Raw genomic sequence first — 22,473 nt, 5'->3', positions numbered from 1 at the left:
TCTCTCTCTCTCTCTCTCTCTCTCTCTCTCTATATATATATATATATAAAAAATATATTGCAATATATTTATGCTTTCAGTAAATACCCATTTTCTTAAAGTCCAAGGTCACGTTTTCTTAATAAATACACGACCATATTACCAATATGCATGAAGGTTAATAATTCGAATGAGACTTCATTTTCATATTAAAAATCTGTTTTCATTTCCATTTACAATGCATTCATCATCCTACAATGAAATGGGGTCACAATGGGTCTTGAATATTACCTAGTGAAGATATAGGAAGTAACTTCGTAGATATTAATTTTTGTCGAGGTTTTTATCGCGTTTGGACTTTTTATACTATTGAGAATTGATTGGAGTGGACTAATAGTCGTTTGCCTTTATGGTTGTTTATATTTGATATCATGGGCAAGAAATAACACTTATAAAGGTGATATTGCCTTGAACTCTACTAAATTTGTAAACTGTATGTTGAGCCGTGGATGCTGGATATACGATTTTCAGCTATGTGTTGGAAGAAACGCTTTCGTAGTATCACCATTGTATTTCATTAAAACTTTGTACAATAGCAGTGCAAAAGCCACGTGGCGTGATATCCATCATATTGTTAACATAGCAGTCGCATGAAAATGTTGAGAAAATTAGGTTTTTTGCAACAGTTGTAATATTGAAGAAGAAAAAGTAATCTAGCTTTAGAATTGGCTGAATTTTATTGAGTTATCAATTTAGAAAGCGCTTGATATCCAAGAAAAAATAGTGTAGGATACCTTCCCTTTCTCAACGACTAAATATTGATGTGACATTAACCATTTAAACTTATTTATTTTGATTACATTCATAGCTATATCATTTCAGTTTTTTAATTATACCTTCGATAAACTCGTACGAAAAATTCATATTACGTACCTTTGTGGATTTAATTACAAGGAAAAATACAACTTATTAAAATAAACTTCGTAGATATGTACAATTATATATATGAAGGCTGTACTGTACTGTAGGGTGATGATTCGTAAGAAACTCGTTACAATTAGTAATTTTGCAAAATTTAGTATTTGAACAGATTAATGAGACAACCACATTTACACATTTAAACGTTAAGATACAGAGAAGCAAGACAATGAAAAATTTACCTAAGGGGGTACGGATAGCGGTTGAGAGAGATTACAACAGATTAGGCTGGTTAATGTTTGTACTTTTTTGTCAAGTGAGTTGGTGTAAAAATAATATCGGGTTGAAAGGGGGTTTAGTTTTAGGTGTTTCAAAATTGGAGTTTCGAGAAGTTAATAAAGTACCAGAGATTTCGTTCTGAGTATAAAATGATTTCAAATAGCAGCTCTAAAGGAAATGTATAAATATTAGTAATATGAAGATTAGATTATCGTCCTTTATTCAACGCCCGAGAAGAGCGTGATGTTCTTCACCCCTAACCCCCAATGTCAGAATTATGAATTTTAAGACACGTGACCTATTGGACTAGCTTGTATTGTTGTCTTAAGAAGATAATGTGTTCGTTTTCACACAAAGCCGGTTGTCAAGGCATTGTCCAAGCTTATTCCCATATAAGTTAATAGGAACTGTAGAATAAAACACAGTGTGACTTCTTAAAATTGCAACTTTTATTGTATGCGTTTGAAAATTATTGTGGCTTTGGTTAAGTGAGATTTTATTTATTGGGGTTTACAGTGAAAATCACTAATATATATATATTTTTAATGAATTGATAAAAAAAAAAAATTCTTCGTGGCTGGCCATGATTTATTGGTATTATCTGTGTAATTGATACAAATATGGAGAAATATCCTTTCCAGACAAACGGTATATTACGTTTTTGGCGATATAGGCTATATTTTTAATATCTTAATTTTATCGTCGCATGATAGGAACATAGCTCAGAGACAAGATTTTTCTAGAGTGTATGAGAAACGATTTGAACAATATCAAAATGCCAGCTACACCAGAGTAGTAGTTGTTAATGATGAACAGTACGATTCTTTTTTCCTGACTTCATTCATTTTGAGTCGAATCAAAGGATTTGATGGTGTGATTTACAGAAACGAAACCAACACATATCTATACTGAAGTACTTGGTTGCAAAGGCTTATCTGAACGGAAAGCGGCTTGATACACAATCTATAGGTATTTGTCTCGATATTTGTGTTTCTTAAAAATGAAATATATAGGTTGACAAAAGTTTACATTTTAGTATAAATCATGTAGAAAACATAAATGATATATTTAGCATAGTTGAGCTAAAAGTTTTAACAACCTTTAAAAAACTCATCAGGTGTAGCTAGTGAAACTGATTAATAAGAGGTGCGAACGCATTGTATTTGTTGCATTAACCCGTGTTATTTACTTCGCAACATCGTTATATATTTTATGTCTGTTTTTCTTCTTGTATCGCAACCTGAGGGTCGCGGGTTCGAATACCGTCACCGAACATACTCGCCCTATTATCTGTGGGGGCGTTATATTGTGATGGTCAATCCCACTATTCGTTCGTAAAATAGTAGCCCTAAAATTGGCGGTGGGTGGTGTTGACTAGCTCCCTTCCCTCTAGTCTATCACTGCTGAATTAGTCCTCGTGTAGCTTTGCGCGAAATTCAAAACAAATTTCTCTCATCTTTTGCATGCGCTACCCAAAAATAAGACTCCGAGGGGAATGGCTTCACTGATAACTTTATTAACATCTTTGTATGCGTTTACATTTTTTTTTTGATCCCCTAGTTTTTCAATTTATCAGTTTAGTTGATGATAGCACTGTTCCATGCATTAAACATTTTTCCAGTTGGATTGACAGGTTTACTGCCATAAAAAGTTAACTTTTCCCCAAGCACAACGCTGCTATTGGTTATACGATTTGAAAGAAATCTATTAAAAGTATTAAAATTAACCTGCAATCACCAGAATGGGAAAGAGGAACAATCACAATAGTATAATGACCTATCAAAATTTGAATTTACCTTTCATAAATACAACACACAAAATACAAGTAATTCAGTATTACTGAAGCACTAAACAAATGTCAGGATATATATATATAAATAAAGTTATTATGATGTTTTACTATGATATGAATATTGTTGTGTAGATTTGAGTTGGAAATTCCAGAATGATTATCATACCAGATTCAAGAGTTTCTGAATCATTTCATGAGTTTATGTTATTAGGCTGGTTACTTCTCCTGTTACGTTGTTTGTTGATCGGTTGAATCAAAATAATCAATTCAAATAAGACTCTTAACTCGATTCTTATGATTCACTGTAATGAATTGTTCAAAAAGAACGAATCATTCACCAATGGCACATCTCTAGTAGTAGTGAGTTGTTGATTATTGTTTATGAGTCCATCTTAGTTCAGCGCCGGAAATTTTGAGTTTTTGTTTCAACGAAGTACATAGACGGGATAAGTTAGTATATAAGTAATTAGTGTTATTTATTTGTGAAGTTAGGCCTATTGCTTGGTTTTTGTTAGTTGCATTAAAAACGTGAAATCTGTAGAACTTCCAGTTGAAGGAATAAAACGCATCCCTATTAATAAGTGGACTGGTTTTTGTTATTTTCATCAAATAATCAAAAAGAACACGCCGAACAACAGAAATATTTACAAATTTGGTGTCAGGAGTGGGGTTGTTTCGGGAAAAAAATGGAATCCAGATGAAACAGCAAGATAACTACACGAGCTTGAAACGAGATTGGTAATCTAATGGAGATCACAAAACAGTGAAAAAAAAATAAGAAAACGACTAAAAATGAAAAGAAGAGCAAGAAAAAGGAAATCGAAATTTAATAGAGGAATTACAAGAATCAGGCAAAGTTACATAAAATTAATGATGAAAATCAAGTTGATAGAGAGTAAGATCAACAAAGCTATAGATAGTGTACACAGAGATTATAACACCGAAATTGAAGAAGCCATAGGAAATGTATGGAAGATGTCAATTCTAGGATAAGGTATCAAGAACATGGAATGGCAAATGCAAGGATCAAACTAGTCACTCCTATGTGCCAATATGACTGCAGGACTTTGCTTGACTATTCCTGCTATATCACCACTTCATCATGTGACAGAATTTAGCAGGCTGGTCAGCGCCATTGCTCAATTGAGGAACCAGCAGATTATGATGGAAAGGTAACATGAAAAGCATATCAGTCTCAACTCAATAATTTTCAAGTTGAATGAATGGAATAGTGAACAACAAGCTATTATTCTTGCTGTTGTTTAAAATGAAAGTCTTAACAACATTAATCAACCTTCCAGCTGACAACCGTAATAGTTATCATGCATTGGTGACCACCTAATCAAACGACTGTGATCACCCAACGTATAATGATAAAAAAGTGACAATAGCCTGAGGATGGGTTCCAGAGCTAAACATATTCAGGAAACAGCAACAAAGAGCTAATCGGACATTGGAAAACAAAATTAACTGGACTTACGGGGCAAAGTTCAATTTAGAATTCTTCCTCTACCCCAATCGAAGTAAAGAGTTCACTATTTAACGAAACCAGTACCTGAGTTGATGGATTCATTAATGTTGATTGATGCAGACAAGTGATCATAAAGTTCCAGCAATGCAGACATTCGAAGTCACCATTACTGTGGGAAGCTTTTCTATACAACATAGTGTGTGGGTGTTTGGCATAGAAGAAGAGTGCATATTGAAAATGGACTTTATGCATAAAAATGGACGTGAGATAAAATTTACTTCAAACATGAAATCCCTGTGCACTACATGACACTTACAATATCAAAGGTTGAACTAACATTGACAACAAAGAGGGCAATTATTGTACCTCCAGAAAATAAAATACTCGTACCAGAACTTGTTACGAACAATTTTACAACTAGTGACTGGGGATTGATTGAATCAAGTACTCCAGCTTGACCTAACCTATGAGGTATTATTTGTTGGAAGATCTCTTGAGGACCTGGATAATAAAATTGTCATCATTAGGGCCATGAGCTCAATGAACTATGTTTAAATCCGAGTTAATTCTGAACAGGACATTGAAAGATGTAAAGTTTTACTAGTAGTGCTTTCACATCAAAAAACAACAGTAGTCACCTTAGAGACAAGATGAAGGTAGTTTGCTATCAAATCTTCATATGAAGGGAGCTTACCACCTCACTTACAGGAGCTGTATGACCGGAATTATGAATATCATACAATTGTCAATGCTGTATACTGCATTACTTGCTCATAGAATATCAAGATACCTTCTCTAATGAACCTCATAACTTGGGCCATACAAATTAAATATCTCATAAGATTGATATTGGAGATGCAGCCCCATTATCTCATTTTGCTAGATGACTTCCCCTTGCAAAATATACTGAGACTCTTAAAGTAATAAAGAGTTGTGAAAGAACATGGAGTAATAGAACCGAGTACAAGTCCTCGAGTATCACGTCTTGTTCTTGTGAGGAAGAATGGTAGATTCACAAGGTTCTGCATGGACTACTGGAAAGTAAATTAATTTGTAAAGGAGAGGGAGCTATTCATTTCCAAGGATTGACTCTTTCTAGCTTTGGATGCTTTATCCGGGTCAAAATGTTTTCAACGTTGGGTCTAAAACATAGATACTTGCAAGTCTAAGTCAACGAAGTAAATAGAGAAAAGACAAACTTTTCAGCAGGAAATAATTATGACAATTTTACATGTTGCTATTTGGGTTATGTAATGCATCTGCTGCATTTAAATTACTAATGGAATGTGCTGTCACTGAACTATCTTGTAATGTTATACTAATCTAATTAAGCGATATCATCAGAATGGGAAGGCTTTCAGTGATGCTTGTGATGGGCTAAGAAAAGGGTTGGACCCGTTGAGGAAAGAAAATCTTCAGCTGAATTCCAAAAGGGGTGAATTGCTTTGATGACACGTATCTTGGGACATATAGCCAGTGGAGAGGGAGTGTATATGGACCCAACAAAGATAGAATTTGTTCTGAATTGGCGAACACCACATAAATTGTGTGAGGTAAGAGAATTTCTTGGACTGTGCTTCTACTATTGCCATTTTGTAAAATCAGTCTGTAACATAGCTTGTTCTCTACATAAGCTACTTTTGTTGAGCTGATGATTGTAAACAAGCATTTAAGAAACTGAAGACAGAATTGACCACTACTAACACTTTTAAAATTCATTAATAATAGATAGGTGCGAGTAGTCTAGCAGTGGGAGTAGTGTTATCACCAGCACAACATAAGAGAAAAAACGTAATTTCTTGTTATAGCAAGCAGTGAACCTGCAGATGCAGAAAAAAGGTATTGTACAACTGTAAAACAACAACTAAGTTTTATTCGAGCCCTGAGTCAATTCCATCGCTACCTATATGAACAAACACTTACACTCCAGAAATATCATACAGAATTTTTAGTGGCTAATGAATTTCCATAGTACAGAAGGCCATATAGCAAAATGGATCCAGAAACTTCAGGAGTACAACTTTAACATCTTGCATCACCTTAGATGTAACTATGGGAACGTTTATGCATTATCAGAAATGATATTACTGAAAAAATGTTCAAGTTAAAATAAAGAAAGCATAGTATATTAAAGATCACTAATCTAAAATGCCATAGAACAGAATCCTAGGTGGCATATCCACAAGTAATAATAAACAACTAATGTGATCCAAAACTGAACTCAAAGGTGCTCAAGTAAAAGATATGAGTCTGAAAGCGATTATTTAATGGGTCAAAGATGCTGCAGAATGATCCTCGTGACAAATTATGGCTCAATACAACCCAAAGACAAGGATGTACTGGGTACAGTGAAATTCTTTACGTTTATGAGAAGGCTTGTTACATTGGAAATGGGCAGAAATTACAACTACAATTGATACTTCCACAGTCACTACAATCAGAACATTCCACAATATTCCAACAGTTGGACACCTAAATGTTAAGAAGACATTGGAAGAGGATAAGGTAACACTTCTACTAGGTTGTATGCCGGAGATCTTTAGAAGAGTAGTGTACCTTATGTGAATTGTGCTATGAGCTAAAAGGAAAGACATGAGCAACTACAGCAGTATGCTGTTCCTAACCAGGAAGAAGAAACTAGCAAGGCAGCTTGTTAGTGAATTTGTTTCAAAATTTGGGTGGTGATGAAACTTCACTCACATCAGGGACGAAACTTTGAATCATTATTGGTTTTGGAGATGTGTGAATTCCTTGGCATCAGAAAGACGATGACCATAGCCCATTATCCATCTCATGATGGAATGGTGAAGAGATACAACGATACACTTTTAAGTCAATTAGCAGTTAATATGGATGAACATCATAAAGTATGGGATCAAGATCTTCGACTCCTTTTGAACTACAGGCGACATGCCAGCATCAGTGATGTGTGGGAGATAACTCAGAGTGCAATTGGATCTTCTGTACTAGTACCATGAGGACCATCACTCACTCTCAGCTGAGTCCTACAGAATCTTCAGTCATACTAGAACATTGTTGATGCTATATATGACTATATCCAAGAAAGAATTTAATTAACTAGCTAAAATAAGATAACTAGGTAACTAAGATAAAAGTCGCTATGATGCTAATGCTGAGAAGACTGGATTTCATCATGGTGACGTAGTATAGCTGTATAATCTTCACTGCAAAAGATAGATCCCAAAGTTACGTAGATGTTGGAAGGGATCCTATGCTATAGTCAAAGAATCAGTGATATGGTTTATAGAATACAGAAAGGCTGGCAGTCAAAGCCATGGACAGAACTACATATCTTACTGATTAAGTCCATGAATCCACGACCCCCATCTCCTAAGTACAAAACGAGGCGTGGGTGCAACAATAATTTAAAAAGTGGTTAAGATCCCCCTCACGCAAATTGCTCTTTGAGCCCCATGATGTCTAGTTGCACCACTGATAAAACCAAAGGGTACTCACCATGATAGTTTTAGGAAGCACATCGGCAAGAGAAGAGCCAACTCATTAGCCTCAGAGAAGAGATTACCAGTGATAAGTCAACCTGCTGAAGAGCCTGACGTTCCTATAGAGACCACTTCCATTTTAACCGGGATAGAACCACCAGTGGATTCCCTCGACCATCTGTCTGAAGAGTACTCTCTTAGTGACAAGCCAGCAAGTGTTAATGAAAGGGAGTGCGGAGAGGCATCCGATCTTTGTACCATAAACCAGAAAAGCAAATATCACCCCAAAGATTTGATAAATGGATAGTAAATAAGTACAGAAAGATATATATATATATATATATATTTGTGTGTGTGTTTGAATATGTAATAGTTGTTCAAGGGATTCTGCAATTCAGAGAGAGAGCTAGGTTTTAGGCTATGGTTCTTATATTTTAATTTTATTGTTCCCTGAGGAATTTTCACGTGATGAGCATGTAGCTCAGTGACTAGAATTTTCCTGAGTATGAGAAACGACTTAAACAGTGTAAAAGCGCGAAATAGAATAGTAAACTGTTGATTGATTATTGAGTTTATGTTAGTTTAGCACTTTTAATTTAAAGAGTTTGTTTCAACGAAGTACTAGAGAAACGTAATAAGTTACATGGACGTCACCAGATGGTCACGGAAAATACGTAGTGCAAAACTACTAAACGTCTTGTTATAATTTTATATTCATAACTTCTTTTGTTTGTTAATGTGTTAGTTCAATCTGCTGCCCTATTTCGTTTTTCCAAGTTTTTTAGATGAGCATTGCAACATAGCTTTCACTTATTTAAAACTATCGAAAGATCGTCGGCGCGCGACTGACCAGAACCTTGGCTACGAACAATGAATGTACTGCTGTTACTAACTCGCATCTTACTTAAGCCTACATGGTTTAGTTATTTCAAAAAAGACTCATCCCTAAAAAATCCTGACCATTGTTCTTAGCAATTGAGTGATAAGTGGTATTTTTTTGAGAAGTTAGGCCTATTGTTTGGTTAGTTACGTTAAAGGTGCATTGAAATTTGTGGATCTTTTATCAAAGAAATAAAACACTATTAAGTGGACAGGACATTGCTTTATTTTTATCGAATCACAAAAAAGAACTCGACCATCAAAAAGAAACCTTTACAACATTGTATGACTGTTTTATCATGGTCGCTAGAAATGTTTTACTATATTTAGCTAGGCTTAATCCACTCTGTTATTGTTTTGTTATTCTTGCCAGATTCTCAAACAGCTATAAAGCTCTACACGAAGAAAACAAACTAAAAAAAAAAGTGGAATGTTACTTCAGTCAAGTAATATTGGTGAAACTGGTCTGTTATTTTTGCATTGGTTTTCTATACTGTCGAAAAAATTGCGTATAATTATTCTACGTAAATAAAACCATTTATATTGATGAACAATATATCATTAATTACGGTAGTACTTAATAGGAGGGATCGTGATGGAACAAAATGGCGATCATAATCAGATGTAATGTTCATTTTAAAAGTTTAAGTGCTTGTTTTACAACCTACTATAGTGCAGATGTATAAAACAAACAGTTTTGTAAATTTGCTGGTCTTGTCTTCGTAGTGTGTATAGTTGTTTCTATTCGTGCTATTTTATGTAAATTAGTTTAGCGCATGGTATTGATTACGTAATTAAAGAATAACACTGGGCCATTTTCTTCCCCGTAACTCAATTTCCTGAGTCGATAAAGTACTTAACAAGTGTTTAAAGTTTAGATAAATGTAAATCAACCACAATTGTTGTCTGTTAAATAAGAATAGCAGTTAAGAGGCTACGAATTTGTCGGGAAATTCTGTAGGTATTTCGTATTTACTCGAGTTACCGCTTGACATAGAAATTAATTCATAAGTAAGTTCATGTAAATGACATTTTAATGTATTTTAAAGTACACAAACTTTGATAGATAGTTTAGAAACTTGGAAAACCATCTTATACTATGTCGCGTTGAATTTAAAGTTAAAAAATGGAAATTATTTCAGTTTTTTTTTTCTTTGTAGTTAATGTTAATTTTTTCATAATTATTTCTGTATCATTAATGACAATATTCCAACAGCAAATCCCTTATTATTTTTAAAATCATCATGATATCTTTATCTTAGCAATTAAAATATTCTTTGGGAATTGCATATATTATTACCAGTACTAACTGGGCCTGTGTATTACACTTATATTATTGTACAATAGTGAACGCCCACTCAATATAAAATCATATATCCATTTTTTTTTCTCGGTGGCTATCGTAGAAACACGATTATGAGGCATAAGCCTCTGTATAGATACAGGTATAAAGAGTAGTTATTAAAACGTTTCAACAAAAGGAAATAATTTTAATTTATGTAAAGTCATGAAATAAAGAGCAAGGTTAATTTTATAGTTATAGTTTATTGTTGAAAGCTGTATAAATGATAAAAACTTTTTGCAAATATCTATACCAAACAGTTGATTACTACCTTGTAAGTTGTATAAATATGGTTTATTGTCAGTGTTTTATTACATTTAGCTAGGCATAAACCTTTTTATGATTATACTAGCGAAACTACCTGGCTTCGCTCTGGTTATGAGATGGATATATTCCAGATGACTATATCAGTGTGTGTAATCTGAACCCATTTTAGCATAAAAGTATAACCTATATACTTTTGTTGCTCCTTTACAGAATGTGGCCTGTTTAGTGCTTATAAAGGTAATCTTCCCTCTGACTTGTCCAAATAGTTTATTCAGGAATACATATAGTAAAACTTTCTGACTGTCTGCATAACTGATGCATTTCGATAATCCTATGTTTCAAAACAACATTATGTTCAACAATAAAATATTCTTACATTTTAATATATGTAATGTGTAAACTGGCCTTATTTGTTACTCCTTTTTCTGTGTGACTAAAGTGAATTTATTTGTTTTTCTCATGACTGTACACACCTAAATGGGAACCCTGGTAGGAAAATGATAAAACAGTCCAATCTAGGTATTTCCTACCCACTTCAATACTAATAGCTGCTCTTTTCATGATGATTTAGCTCACATAAGAGGGAATCTCTAGATTAAAAGTCACTCAACCAAAAACCAAAACAAAATTAAGTCTTTCATACCCAGTTGTCTTTGTGGTTGGTATTCTGACATAAAGAGTGATAGATATATGTAAGTGAAAAATTCTGATGTGACTTGCATAAGGATTTGTACCCCTCCAAAAAAAATAACCAAGACTACCATGCACTGGATGATGTTTTTGTATCATTTTTAACATCTGAATATTTCTCTCATATTTAGTTCTGTGTAAGTAAAACATTTATATTTATAATAATGAAATAGTTATTCATCACCCCACAAAAACCTTCAAGTAAACCCTGTATTTTGATGCATTAAAACAGATAACATGGAACCTGAAACATCATCTCCAAACTGAGCAAAATGGCAGCAAAAGTTCTTAGAAAACTTGGTGCACATGTTGAACTTGTGACTTTAGTCTACTTTAAGAGTTTGTTTTGTTCAAATGTACTTTAATGCCAAAAACATTCAGCTAGAACAAGGAACTTAGAAAATATCTAGTTTTTTTTTTTCAGTTTGAAAGTTTACTTACTGCCCATGAGTCTCATCTAGAATAAATTGTATTCAATCATTAATTTTTTTCTTATGGAAAACAATGGCTGTTGTAACAAGAGGGACTAGATGCAAATAATTATATACTTAGTATTTGTATAAGTAGTTTTGTTGCTAATGAGATTTGTGTTTTTTTAAACTTCTTTTTTGTGGACATTAGAAGTTATTATAAATAATTCTATGGCCATACAAATAGCTCAAATAGATAAAAGCTTTGTTTACACACTTTCACCTATAAAAACCTTGAGAAATGTGAATTCAGATGTAGAAACAATGACCTATAAAAACAGTGATAATTTTATCTTATAATGTTTGTATTTTGTATGTATTCTGACCTTGCAAAAACCACATGACTGTTGTAAGATAATATATACAAAGATTTTCTATAACTTTCAATTTTACTGTATTTTTCCCCATTGTAGATTTCTTATTGTTTTGACCTGCAAGTGAATTATCAATTTATATCGGGTAACTTAATGTATGAAGTTCTGAATGTTAGTTTTTTCTTGTTTTTTATTTATCTATACATTTTTTAGTGTTATTTTAAGAGGGATTATGTTTTACTTTTTATTTCGATTTACACATAATAGTAAATACCTGTTAAAGCTCACTGTTCTCCTTAACTTTCTTCTGGTTTAATTTCAGATTGAAGATAGTGATGAAGTGGATTTTGATAATGATGTGGTTGACATGTCATTTCCTGCTAGAGCAGCAGAGCAGGCAGAACACCTGGTACGAAGAGTACTAGAGGAGGCTGAACAAGCAGAACAACTTGTCAGAAAGGTTTGGGAAGAAGCCTGGAAGGTAAACATTAGTTCTTTGTTCTGTGTGTGTGTTCATCTTCTTTTTTTGTGAGTGAGAGAAACCTTAAAAAAATGTGAAATCATTGTGACCACTAAGTGCATCTAAGAGATGTTTGTTGATATAAAATGTTAGAAATAGTAATGATATGAATTTATGGGCAAAATTATAATAAACAATAAAATGAAAGACTAAAGTTATACATCAGGAAAATTCTCAATTTCAATTCCACTTTGATTAAAATTATTGACATTAATATCTTCTTTGTTTTACAATAGTTATCTTCGCGTGCATTGTTAGATAAGCATCTCAATTTAAATTTTTTGCATGTAGTTTGAAATTCTTGCAGAGACTGTTGTAATTAACTTTGCATTTGAATTTAGTTTTCATGTAAAAAAATCTAAAAATTCCATTTAAGACAAACAAGTGAAACTACTGGTTGTATGTAAGCTATTTCCATTCTGTTTTAACATTACTAGATGTTTGTATGGTATATTCATTGTTTTCATATGTAAATATGTAATGCTGCTCATGCATTTATATATCTCTATGTTAAACTTCTTAATTCTTATTGTTTATACTAGACAGTATTGTACCTTACTTAACCCACCAAAAAATGTTAAAAGTTGTTCAAGGTCACAGACTGGTTAACTTCAGCAACTTGAGGCCTTACGTAAGATTTCCTGTTTCTTTTCCTGTAAGGTTTTGTGATTTTTCCTCATTCACTGACAGAGTGTTGGGTGTATATTTATGTTGCAATAGTTTTCAAGGATATTTTTTGTACATGTTTGGCATACAGTTGAATTTAGTATAATTTGCCTTTTAGAGGGATAAAATTGTATTAATTATTTTTTAGCCACCTCATTTTAGAGCTAAATTAACACCACCTGTGAACCTTATTTTCACCATTTTGAGTCTGTAATGTTTTCTGAAATTCAGACAGTTTTATTGAATGTAACTGTTACCTAATGGTAACCCGATACTATTGGTCAAAATATTGCAATCATTAAAAGAAGAATTTCCCTACTGCAAAACTTGCTGTTATTATATTTTTGAAATAATACTTATGTTGTGTATGTGTTAAAGATACTTACTTAAAAGATTATGCTTTAAATTTGAACTGACATTAATGTCATTAATTGTTTATAAAATATTACTTGAGGTTTTTTACACACTGCTTGTAGTGAAAGTACTATGTATATAAACCATAGCAAAAGCATCTAAAGATTTAGCTCAGGTAAGGCATCTTTATCGTTGGACTGATCTAATGCTCAAGAAAAATATATTTCCATCTTAATCACAAACCACTGGAGGCTAAGATAATTGTTATATACATGTAGGTCAACCTAAAAGGCTTATCCATCAGAAGAAATTATTTTAATGTTTGAGTTGCTGGATTAAGCTAAACATTGCATTAAAGTTAACACTAATTGTTAACGTGCATTATATTAATCAAACTGACCATGTTTAAAGCATATCGTCTCATGTTATGAGACTATGGATTAATAATAATCAGTTTATTAGAAATTCATTTATGTGTATTCTTTTATCTGATGATCTGTGTTGTAAAACAAAACTTCCAGGTGATATAATGAATTGATTAGTTTGGAGTCTTATTAACTTCTTTTATTTAACAGTTTAGATGTAAAAAAATTTGCTCCTAGACTTTTATTTACTCAAAAAGATGAAACCAAATTAACTTAGTTATGGACAATAACCCTCCATCATGAAAAACCCACTAGGGAAAGGAGTCAAATAAATTTTGGACACATGTATAAAGAAGAGAAAAAACATCTCGGAGATTATCATCTCTTCTGTAATTTTTTGGTAACTGGTACTATTATCTGAAATCTGTAGGCAAATTGAGTTAAACTTACTGTGCTAAATATATAATTGTTTTCACTAGTGTCCTGTACATTATTTGTTCAACTTCTTACTGAAGTGGTGAAATGTATACTTAGATAAAACTTTTAGTGTATTTAAGTACCCTTGAACACCATTTTTTGTTTGTTTTGTTATCTTATGCAGAGTGTTGTTTTGGTTTACATTTGTGAATATCATTCTTTGTATTTTTGCTGTGTCATTGTCAGTAGTTTTGGTTTGTTACATCTGCCTTTTGGGACATTTTATGGTTTGAATATTTGTTTTACAAGTATATATTACCGAAACAATTACTGCTTCAAAAGTCAGCTTGTTTATTTGAATAATATGTTTTTGATAATACTTATTGTTTTAAATTTGTTATTGTAATAACTATTAATGGTTTAAAAAAATCAATGATTTATCAAATAGAATAAATATGATTATTTTTACATGTGGAATAATAATAATAATAATAATAGGATCTTGTGTAATTTAACTAATTGTTCTCTTACTTGGATTATTAGTTTAAAAAGGCATGCATAACAATGCACATTCAATTAACACAACATCATGTTAGTGAAGTCCACATATGTAAATGTATCCATAGTGTAACATTCAAGTAACACAATATGATGTCAGTGAAGTCTGTATATGTTAACAAATCCATAGTGTAACAATAATGCACATTCCAGTAACACCATGTGGTATTAGTGAATACTGCATATGCTAACAACTCCAAAGTGTAACAATAATGCACATTCAAGTAACGCCATTTGATGTTAGTGAAGACTGCATATGCTAACAAATCCATAGTATAATAATAATGCACATTCAAGTAACACCATGTGGTGTTAGTGAAGACTGCATATGCTAACAAATCCATAGTGTAGCAATAATGCACATTCAAGTAACACCATGTGGTGTTAATGAAGACTGCATATGCTAACAAATCCATAGTGTAATAATAATGCACATTCAAGTAACATCATTTGGTGTTAGTGAAGGCTGCATAACAAGTAGAAAATCTATTATGCAACAACAATGTATTCAAGTAACAAACCATTGAGTTAGTGAAGTTTATGTTGTGAGTGGAAACCCCATAATGTAAAACTGTGTATTGAAGTAACAAATAATGTTGTCAGTGAAGTCCACATGATATCTATAAACCCCCATAATGTAACAATGTGTATTGAAGTAAATAATGTTGTCAGTGAAGTCCACTTGATATCTATAAACCCCCTAATGTAACACTTTGTATACTGAAGTAACAAATAATGTTGTTAGTGAAGTCCACATGATAAGTAGAAAACCTGTAATATAATGGTATATTTTTAAATGACAAATCATGTATTTATGATAGCCTTATAATGTGTAAGACCTATAATGTGACACTAATGCATATTTATGTAACAAACTGTGGTGTCTGAGGTTCATATAAGAAGTAGAAAACTAATATTCTAACAATAATTAGTATTCTATTAGCAAACTATGGTGTTTGTAAGGTCCACTTTGTAAATAAAAATCCTGTAATATAACAGTGTTCTGGATTCTGCTAGTGAACTTTGTTGTCCAAGATTGTCCTTATCTTAGGTTTCCAACTGAACTGTTTACCACCGTTTATATGGACATGCAGTTCCAGCCTTCAAAATAATGTCTTTGGCATGAAGCCAGCAAATGTTTTCCTGTAGCTAGTTTCATAATATACAAGTCCTTTTTTCATCTGAGCTTTCACACCAATTTTCCTATAAAACTCTATAACCTTAATTATTGATATAATTTCATTATTAATACCCATAAAGCTTGTCATAAATGATAGCATGTTGTAACTTTGTATATGAAAAGAAGTTAAATGTTAATATTCCTTAGTGGATTAAAGTTTTTTTTTATCTTTTAATTTGTCGTTACAAGAGACACAAAAAAATATTAGAGTCCAAAGTAGGAAATTGCTTGTTAAGTGTTGATTGGTAAGATATTCTTTTTTATTTCTTGTTTAATCTATCTAATTATCCCACACAATGTATTACACAATGCTTTAGACAAGTAATTTGGTTATTGAGTATTAAGTTGTAACAAGGAAATTGACTTTTTTGCTGAAAATTTGGTTGTTGTTTTCAAGGCAGAATTTAAAATAACCTTGATGCTATGAAATGCTAAGTAATCTGATTAAGAGAAATTTAAAGCATGGAAAATGTAGGAAATATAATTTGTTTTTATTAATCATGTATAAATTACCAAAAAATGGTTAACATTATACAGAATTCTGTATGGCCCACTTAATTTTTTTTGTCAATATAGTTGTACAGTGTGCATCATTACCAAAGTTTGTGATGTTGTACTGCTATACAGAAACTGTGTGTAAAGTGTTAATCTTTCAACTATCATAGTCAGGTTTGTACTAGTGTCCAGATCACTTTATTTGATGATTTTGAGTGTTAAATTTTCATGGTAGAATTTTATGCCTTTTAATATCAAACAGAAAATGACAATTTCATTAAATAAATATTTTGGTTAACTTGTTTTTGTATCTTTAATAATGTTAGCTAATCAGATGCACTGTGTTGGCAGCTAGTATATTGAAACAAGGCAATGAATTACTTTGATAAAAAAAAAGTTCTTTCTTAGTTAAATTAATTAAATTCATAAGAACTGTTATAGAATATTTTGTACTTTATATACTGTATTTAAAAGTTACCTCATTACAGGTTTGCCACTTCAGTTCATTGCCTCGATGGCTTCAAGACAACGATTTCCTTCATATGGGTCATAGACCTCCGCTTCCATCATTCAGTGCCTGTTTTGGGTCTATCTTTAGAATCCATACTGAGACTGGAAATATCTGGACCCACCTTCTAGGTAGCTAATTTATAATGTGTTTGTTTTGATTTTCTGTTAGCCATATAATTTCTGATAGTTGAAGGTTGGAATGTGTTTTATTGAAAAATTTGATGGGGAACACATCTGTTAGTTCTATTTTCCCAGTTTCGTTTTATGATTGGTATTAAGGTATTACATGGAATATTATGGTTTTCATTATTACATTGAAGCAGTGAAAAATATATAAAATAAGTAAATAATGTATTTCTTTGTGAAAAGGAATTCAGTTTCTATGTTTTTAGCATGAATGAAGGATTTCCTGAAAAGTTTAAAAAATTATATAACATTAAGCAAAAAGTTCTTCCACGTCAGTTGATATGGAAAAGTTCATTATGGCTGGTGTCTAATGTAAAAATACAATTTCCAAATATCTTTTTATATAAATGATGTGAAGTTAAATATAAAGAAATTTCCATTTGCAGGGTGTCTGATGTTCATTGGTGTAGCCTTGTACTTCCTGACTCGTCCATCAGAACAAATTCAGTGGCAAGAAAAACTAGTTTTTACTGCCTTCTTTGCTGGCGCCATCTTGTGTCTTGGAATGTCATTTGCTTTCCATACTGTTCACTGTCACTCTGAGAAAGTTGGCAAGTTGTTTAGCAAGTAAGTACCCTAGATTATATTTTTAAGCTCAAACAAATCAAAACTTAATCTTTAAGTTGACATACAAAATTACTCCAGTCAATTTTACACCCTCCCCTTTATCCCACTCATTGGAATGTTCATGAAATTGAAAATTTCCTATAGATTTCTGTAATTATTGGGTTTACATAAATGGTGTATAATTTCTAATAATGTCCTAGAATATTTGACTAAGAAAGTATGTACTTAGTTAACATTTCGGGCAACTACCATGGTTATTGTTAGGCTGTACTTGGCTATAATGTTTGGAAGGAAGACTGTTTAGTCCCTTAACCCACATACTTTGGTATCTTGCCATCTGGTTTAGTCAGATTTGGGTAATTGCCAGACTAAATGTTGTGTAGCAGGCATAAAAGATAAGTTAATGAATGGCATGTCCTGACTTTTTTAATTGCACTTTCTGTGGCTTTAGTATTTAATAAAAATGAGACAAAATTAGTGGCTTTGTCTGATGCTTGTCTGGGATAAATTAATCTTTTCTAGATTTTTCAAACGTTATCTGGATGTTTCAGTAGTTTTCTGGTGTTATCACAAGTTATTTAGGTGTATAGTTATAGACTTCTGGTGTTTTCATGAGTTATTTAGATGTACAATTATAATCTTCTGGTGTTTTCATGAGTTATTTAGATGTACAATTATAATCTTCTAGTGTTTTCATGAGTTATTTAGATGTACAATTATAATCTTCTAGTGTTTTCATGAGTTATTTAGATGTACAATTATAATATTCTAGTGTTTTCATGAGTTATTTAGATGTACAATTATAATCTTCTGGTGTTTTCATGATGGTTTCACAAGTGATTTAGACATACCAGTATAGTCTTCTGTTGTTTTCATGAGCTATTTAGATGTACAGTATAGTCTTCTGGTGTTTTCTTGAGTTATTTAGATGTACAGTATAGTCTTCTGGTGTTTCTATCAGTTATCTAGATATACAGTATTGTTTTTTGGTATTTTCATCAGTTATCAAGACATACAATGTAGTCTTTCAGGGTTTTCATAAGCCACCTGGATGTTCAACATCGTTTTCAGTATAGTATTGCAGAAACTTCTAAAATCGATAAAATGTCACATGATTTTTTCAGTTGTACTTTGTTAAACAGTTTATACAGAAATTCCGTTAGTTATGAGATTTGATTAGTTGCTTTTATGACGTTTAAAAATTTGTAGTTGGTTAAATAGAAAAGATGACTATACTAACAAAGAATGAATAATTCTTCTTATAATCTTTCAAGTAAACACATCTCTTGAATGTTATTTTAGAGATATTATTGCAAATTGTCCATACAATTTCACTTTGCATGTTTCTTATGAACATTTTATTTTGAGCTATGATTTGACTCCTAAGTTGATTATTCAAGAAATTAATATATAGGTTTATGAGACAAGCTTCTATATATATTTGATCAGCATGTATTTGAGAAGTAACAACAAAAATCAAAGGTTCACAAAATGTGTTAAACATCATTTAAGTAATTTATTATGTTATAGCTTCATAAAAATTAGTTATTTGGCTATGCTTTTGATACTGTTCTGTTACTTCACTCCACACTTAACTGTAACATATATCTTTGAATTTTATCTCAGATGCCATGTTCCTTTAAAGTTACACTGTTGGAGCTATTTAAGGGGGGTTCATTGGTTACAAAATGTTTTTAGGGAGGGTTGTGGAAATTTCTGCTTTTAAGTACTTAAAATGATTTTATATTGTTCTTGAAACTGATGGCTACTCTTTGTACATTCCATAAGTAAGGTATACTATATTTTTTCTTTAGTGTTACTTTTGTTAACAATATTGATTAGAGTGCTTTATATATCTAAGTTTATCATTTTTAACTTTAATTTTTGTTATTATACCTTCATAAGAGAGGTTATTTTGCATTGTTATACTAATTTTATATATTTAGACTAATTAGTATATTATTATATGTATTTAGGACAAACCTAAATCTCCTAAACTGGCCAAACCTCATGAAGTATTATTGGGTGTATGGGCAAAATATCATTAACAATGAGGGCTCTGAACTGATAAAACAACACTATCTAATCTTTATAGAATGTGTTAAAAATATATTTAACTAGCCACAATCAACAAAACATTTGTTGTATTTTTTACACACACCATTTAAGCTATGACTTCTTGCAGATATTGTGTGTTAGATCGATAAATCCTGCTCTATTTGAAAAAAATTTTTGTGTGGTTAGACAAATGAACTTGTATAGACATAACTTTATTTAATAAAACTACACATAAAATATAAAATAAAGTAATATAATGGTACTTATAATAGTGCACAAAATATGAAACAGTTATGAGCATTCAGTGTACAACATAGTTTTATAAGTTGAAACAAAGAAACTCATAAAAACGAAGAATAAAACCAGTAGTAAAGAAAAAATTAGCTAAAAGGTATTTATAGCAGTCTTTGAAATGAACCAAAGCTAAATTAATGTAAAGTAAAGTAAATGTAAAGTTGTAATGAAGGCAAATTTAGCTGAATATGCAGTAATGTCTGAATACGCATTCACAAAGTGATAAGCATATAGTTTTAAACAAAGTCCATAGAAATTGTATTTAGTGTAGTGTTAATTTTTTTAGGAAATTACATGTGGGTTAAGTGTTGTTTATGTGAAATACTTTGCAACTAAAAAACTAAAATTGAAATCGAAGCCAGTCGTCATGTGATGGTAACAACATTGTGCCATACATGTTGCAATGAAAAGTTTGACTAAGTGAAAAACATGTAAGGTGATTTTGAATTGAAAAGCCAATATGCAATCCTGACTCCTCGGACAAAGGCCTTTCTAACGATGTGCGATTTGTAACATTTGATTGAGAAATTTGCGAGAAAAGTTCCGGACAGACAAACATAAACGTATTATTTATATAGATTAGTTATACTCATTATCAGGTTGATTTTTAGTTTCACACTAAATAGGTAGCTTGTTCTGTTTGATAATTAATATTAATAAACAACAATTTAGTTTAGATCTGTTACATTGCTTAGGCTACAGTAAAATGACAATGATAGGACAAGTGAGGAACAATATTATGAGTATACAATTTTTAGAGCTATAATAGCAAAATCCTTACAGATGTTTTTAGTCCACAGTGTGAATTTCTCTATGCTTTAATAAATTTTTGATTTAAAGAGTACTTAGAAGTGATTTAATCTCATACTGCAACTTGCTTGTGCTCGCGTGGTTCACTAATGATACACTGGTGCAGTTTATCAGAATAGCAATGGGATTTCCAAGTATAGCCCAGCTGTGAAGTTGTTTAGTGCATTGTATAACCTGCACCAATAAATGCTTATACCTCTCATATTTATATAAACATCTCTAACATATATCAAGCAGTACTTGACCAAAAATGCATTTAACACAAATCTTTTTTAGAAGCATCAGCCAGTAAAAACAGAATTAAAAAGACAGACATTTAGGAAACTGATGGGCTCATTCCTACTTTAGGGATGGACAAAAATATTTGAAAGGAAAAATGTACTTGCAATTAGCTTTATTGTTTAATTATAATGTAATATAAAAAAAATCATTGTGATAATGTAGAAAAAGCTATAAATAGATAGAAGAGTTAAAAGTTCTCTATCACTATTAAGAATGCATTGAATTCTATTAGTCCTCAAGTTAGCGACTTGTTTGTATGTGCTTCACTACTAATGGGGTCTATATATTACATCACATTGAGTAACTTTTTATTTTTGCTTGTTACCACATTTGGGGTAAAGAACTGTCCCAGTCAACAGAGTGAAGACATACAGTTAGGTTAAATTGCTCATTTTCTACTTAAAATATAAACAGTGTAGTCTTTTAGAAGCACTACGCTGAAAGAAATATGAACAACAATTTACATCTGATAGGATATTTAGTCTTAATAAAAATAGTTTTGCTCATTATAGCGGTTTTGGGCTGCTAATCTGGTGTTGACAGAAGTGAGGTGAACATGTTTTTCAGGTTGGTTGTTGCTAGGCCTCCTAGATGCCAAAGAATTATGTCTCTGAGATACAATGGCAATCTCATTTTTGCTGTTTAATTTTTATACAATGTTATAGAAAATAACTAATGAATTTCACACAGAAATTGAGTTATTAATTAAATTACTTGATCAAAATCAAAGTTACTTCAAAATCTTGTTTTCAAAGCAACAAAGCATCATCATCCACAATGGGTGGATACCTGTTTCAGGTTATCAATATAAAGTATTCTCTTCCTTGTGTATTATCTCTTAAATTATCAAAGAATGTATTTTGTGTAAGAATAGGCAACAGTTGCAAAGTAGTACTACCATACAGTTAGAAGCTGTATCAATTTGTGTGTATTTTTTTCAGGTTAGATTACTGTGGAATAGCCTTACTGATTATTGGATCCTTTGTACCCTGGCTGTACTATGGTTTTTATTGTGAATTCCAGTATAAGCTCATCTACCTTATCCTGGTGTCTATACTGGGACTAGCAGCCATTATTGTTTCCTTGTGGGACAAGTTCAGTGAGCCCAGGTTTCGCTCGCTACGAGCAGGTTTGTAGATGAAAGTTTCTATCAGCAAAATTTTTAAATATCTAGAGCTAATGTTTTTAAAGCAAAATATTTTAAAGATTCCAGTTGTAATAAAAGTTTAGTTGGATATCCTTTATGTATACCTAATATTTATACTGTTGTTTGAGTCTCACACAACTTTGAAATGTATTTAACTGCTTGGTAATGTATTCTGTATGAAATCTAATTTGCTACTTAAAAC

The 22,473-nt window shown here is 31.8% G+C and overlaps 1 protein-coding gene across 2 annotated transcripts in view; it reads left to right on the top strand.

Annotated features, from left to right (window-relative positions):
• The window catches only part of LOC106465030 (adiponectin receptor protein-like), a 47,919-nt gene that overhangs the window by 20,914 nt on the left and 4,532 nt on the right, over positions 1–22,473 (top strand). For both annotated transcript variants that reach the window (XM_013925222.2, XM_022392849.1), the window contains exons 3-6: positions 12,185–12,343; positions 16,906–17,056; positions 17,500–17,680; positions 22,066–22,253. In XM_013925222.2, coding sequence (XP_013780676.1) covers positions 12,185–12,343; positions 16,906–17,056; positions 17,500–17,680; positions 22,066–22,253 — 679 coding nt within the window. The remainder of the gene's footprint in view (positions 1–12,184; positions 12,344–16,905; positions 17,057–17,499; positions 17,681–22,065; positions 22,254–22,473) is intronic.

This window comes from Limulus polyphemus, unplaced genomic scaffold, assembly GCF_000517525.1.
Source record: "Limulus polyphemus unplaced genomic scaffold, Limulus_polyphemus-2.1.2 Scaffold1814, whole genome shotgun sequence".
NCBI lineage: Eukaryota > Metazoa > Arthropoda > Merostomata > Xiphosura > Limulidae > Limulus > Limulus polyphemus.
The sequence above is the reverse complement of the archived record's forward strand: the minus strand, read 5'-3'. Positions and strand labels throughout refer to the sequence as shown.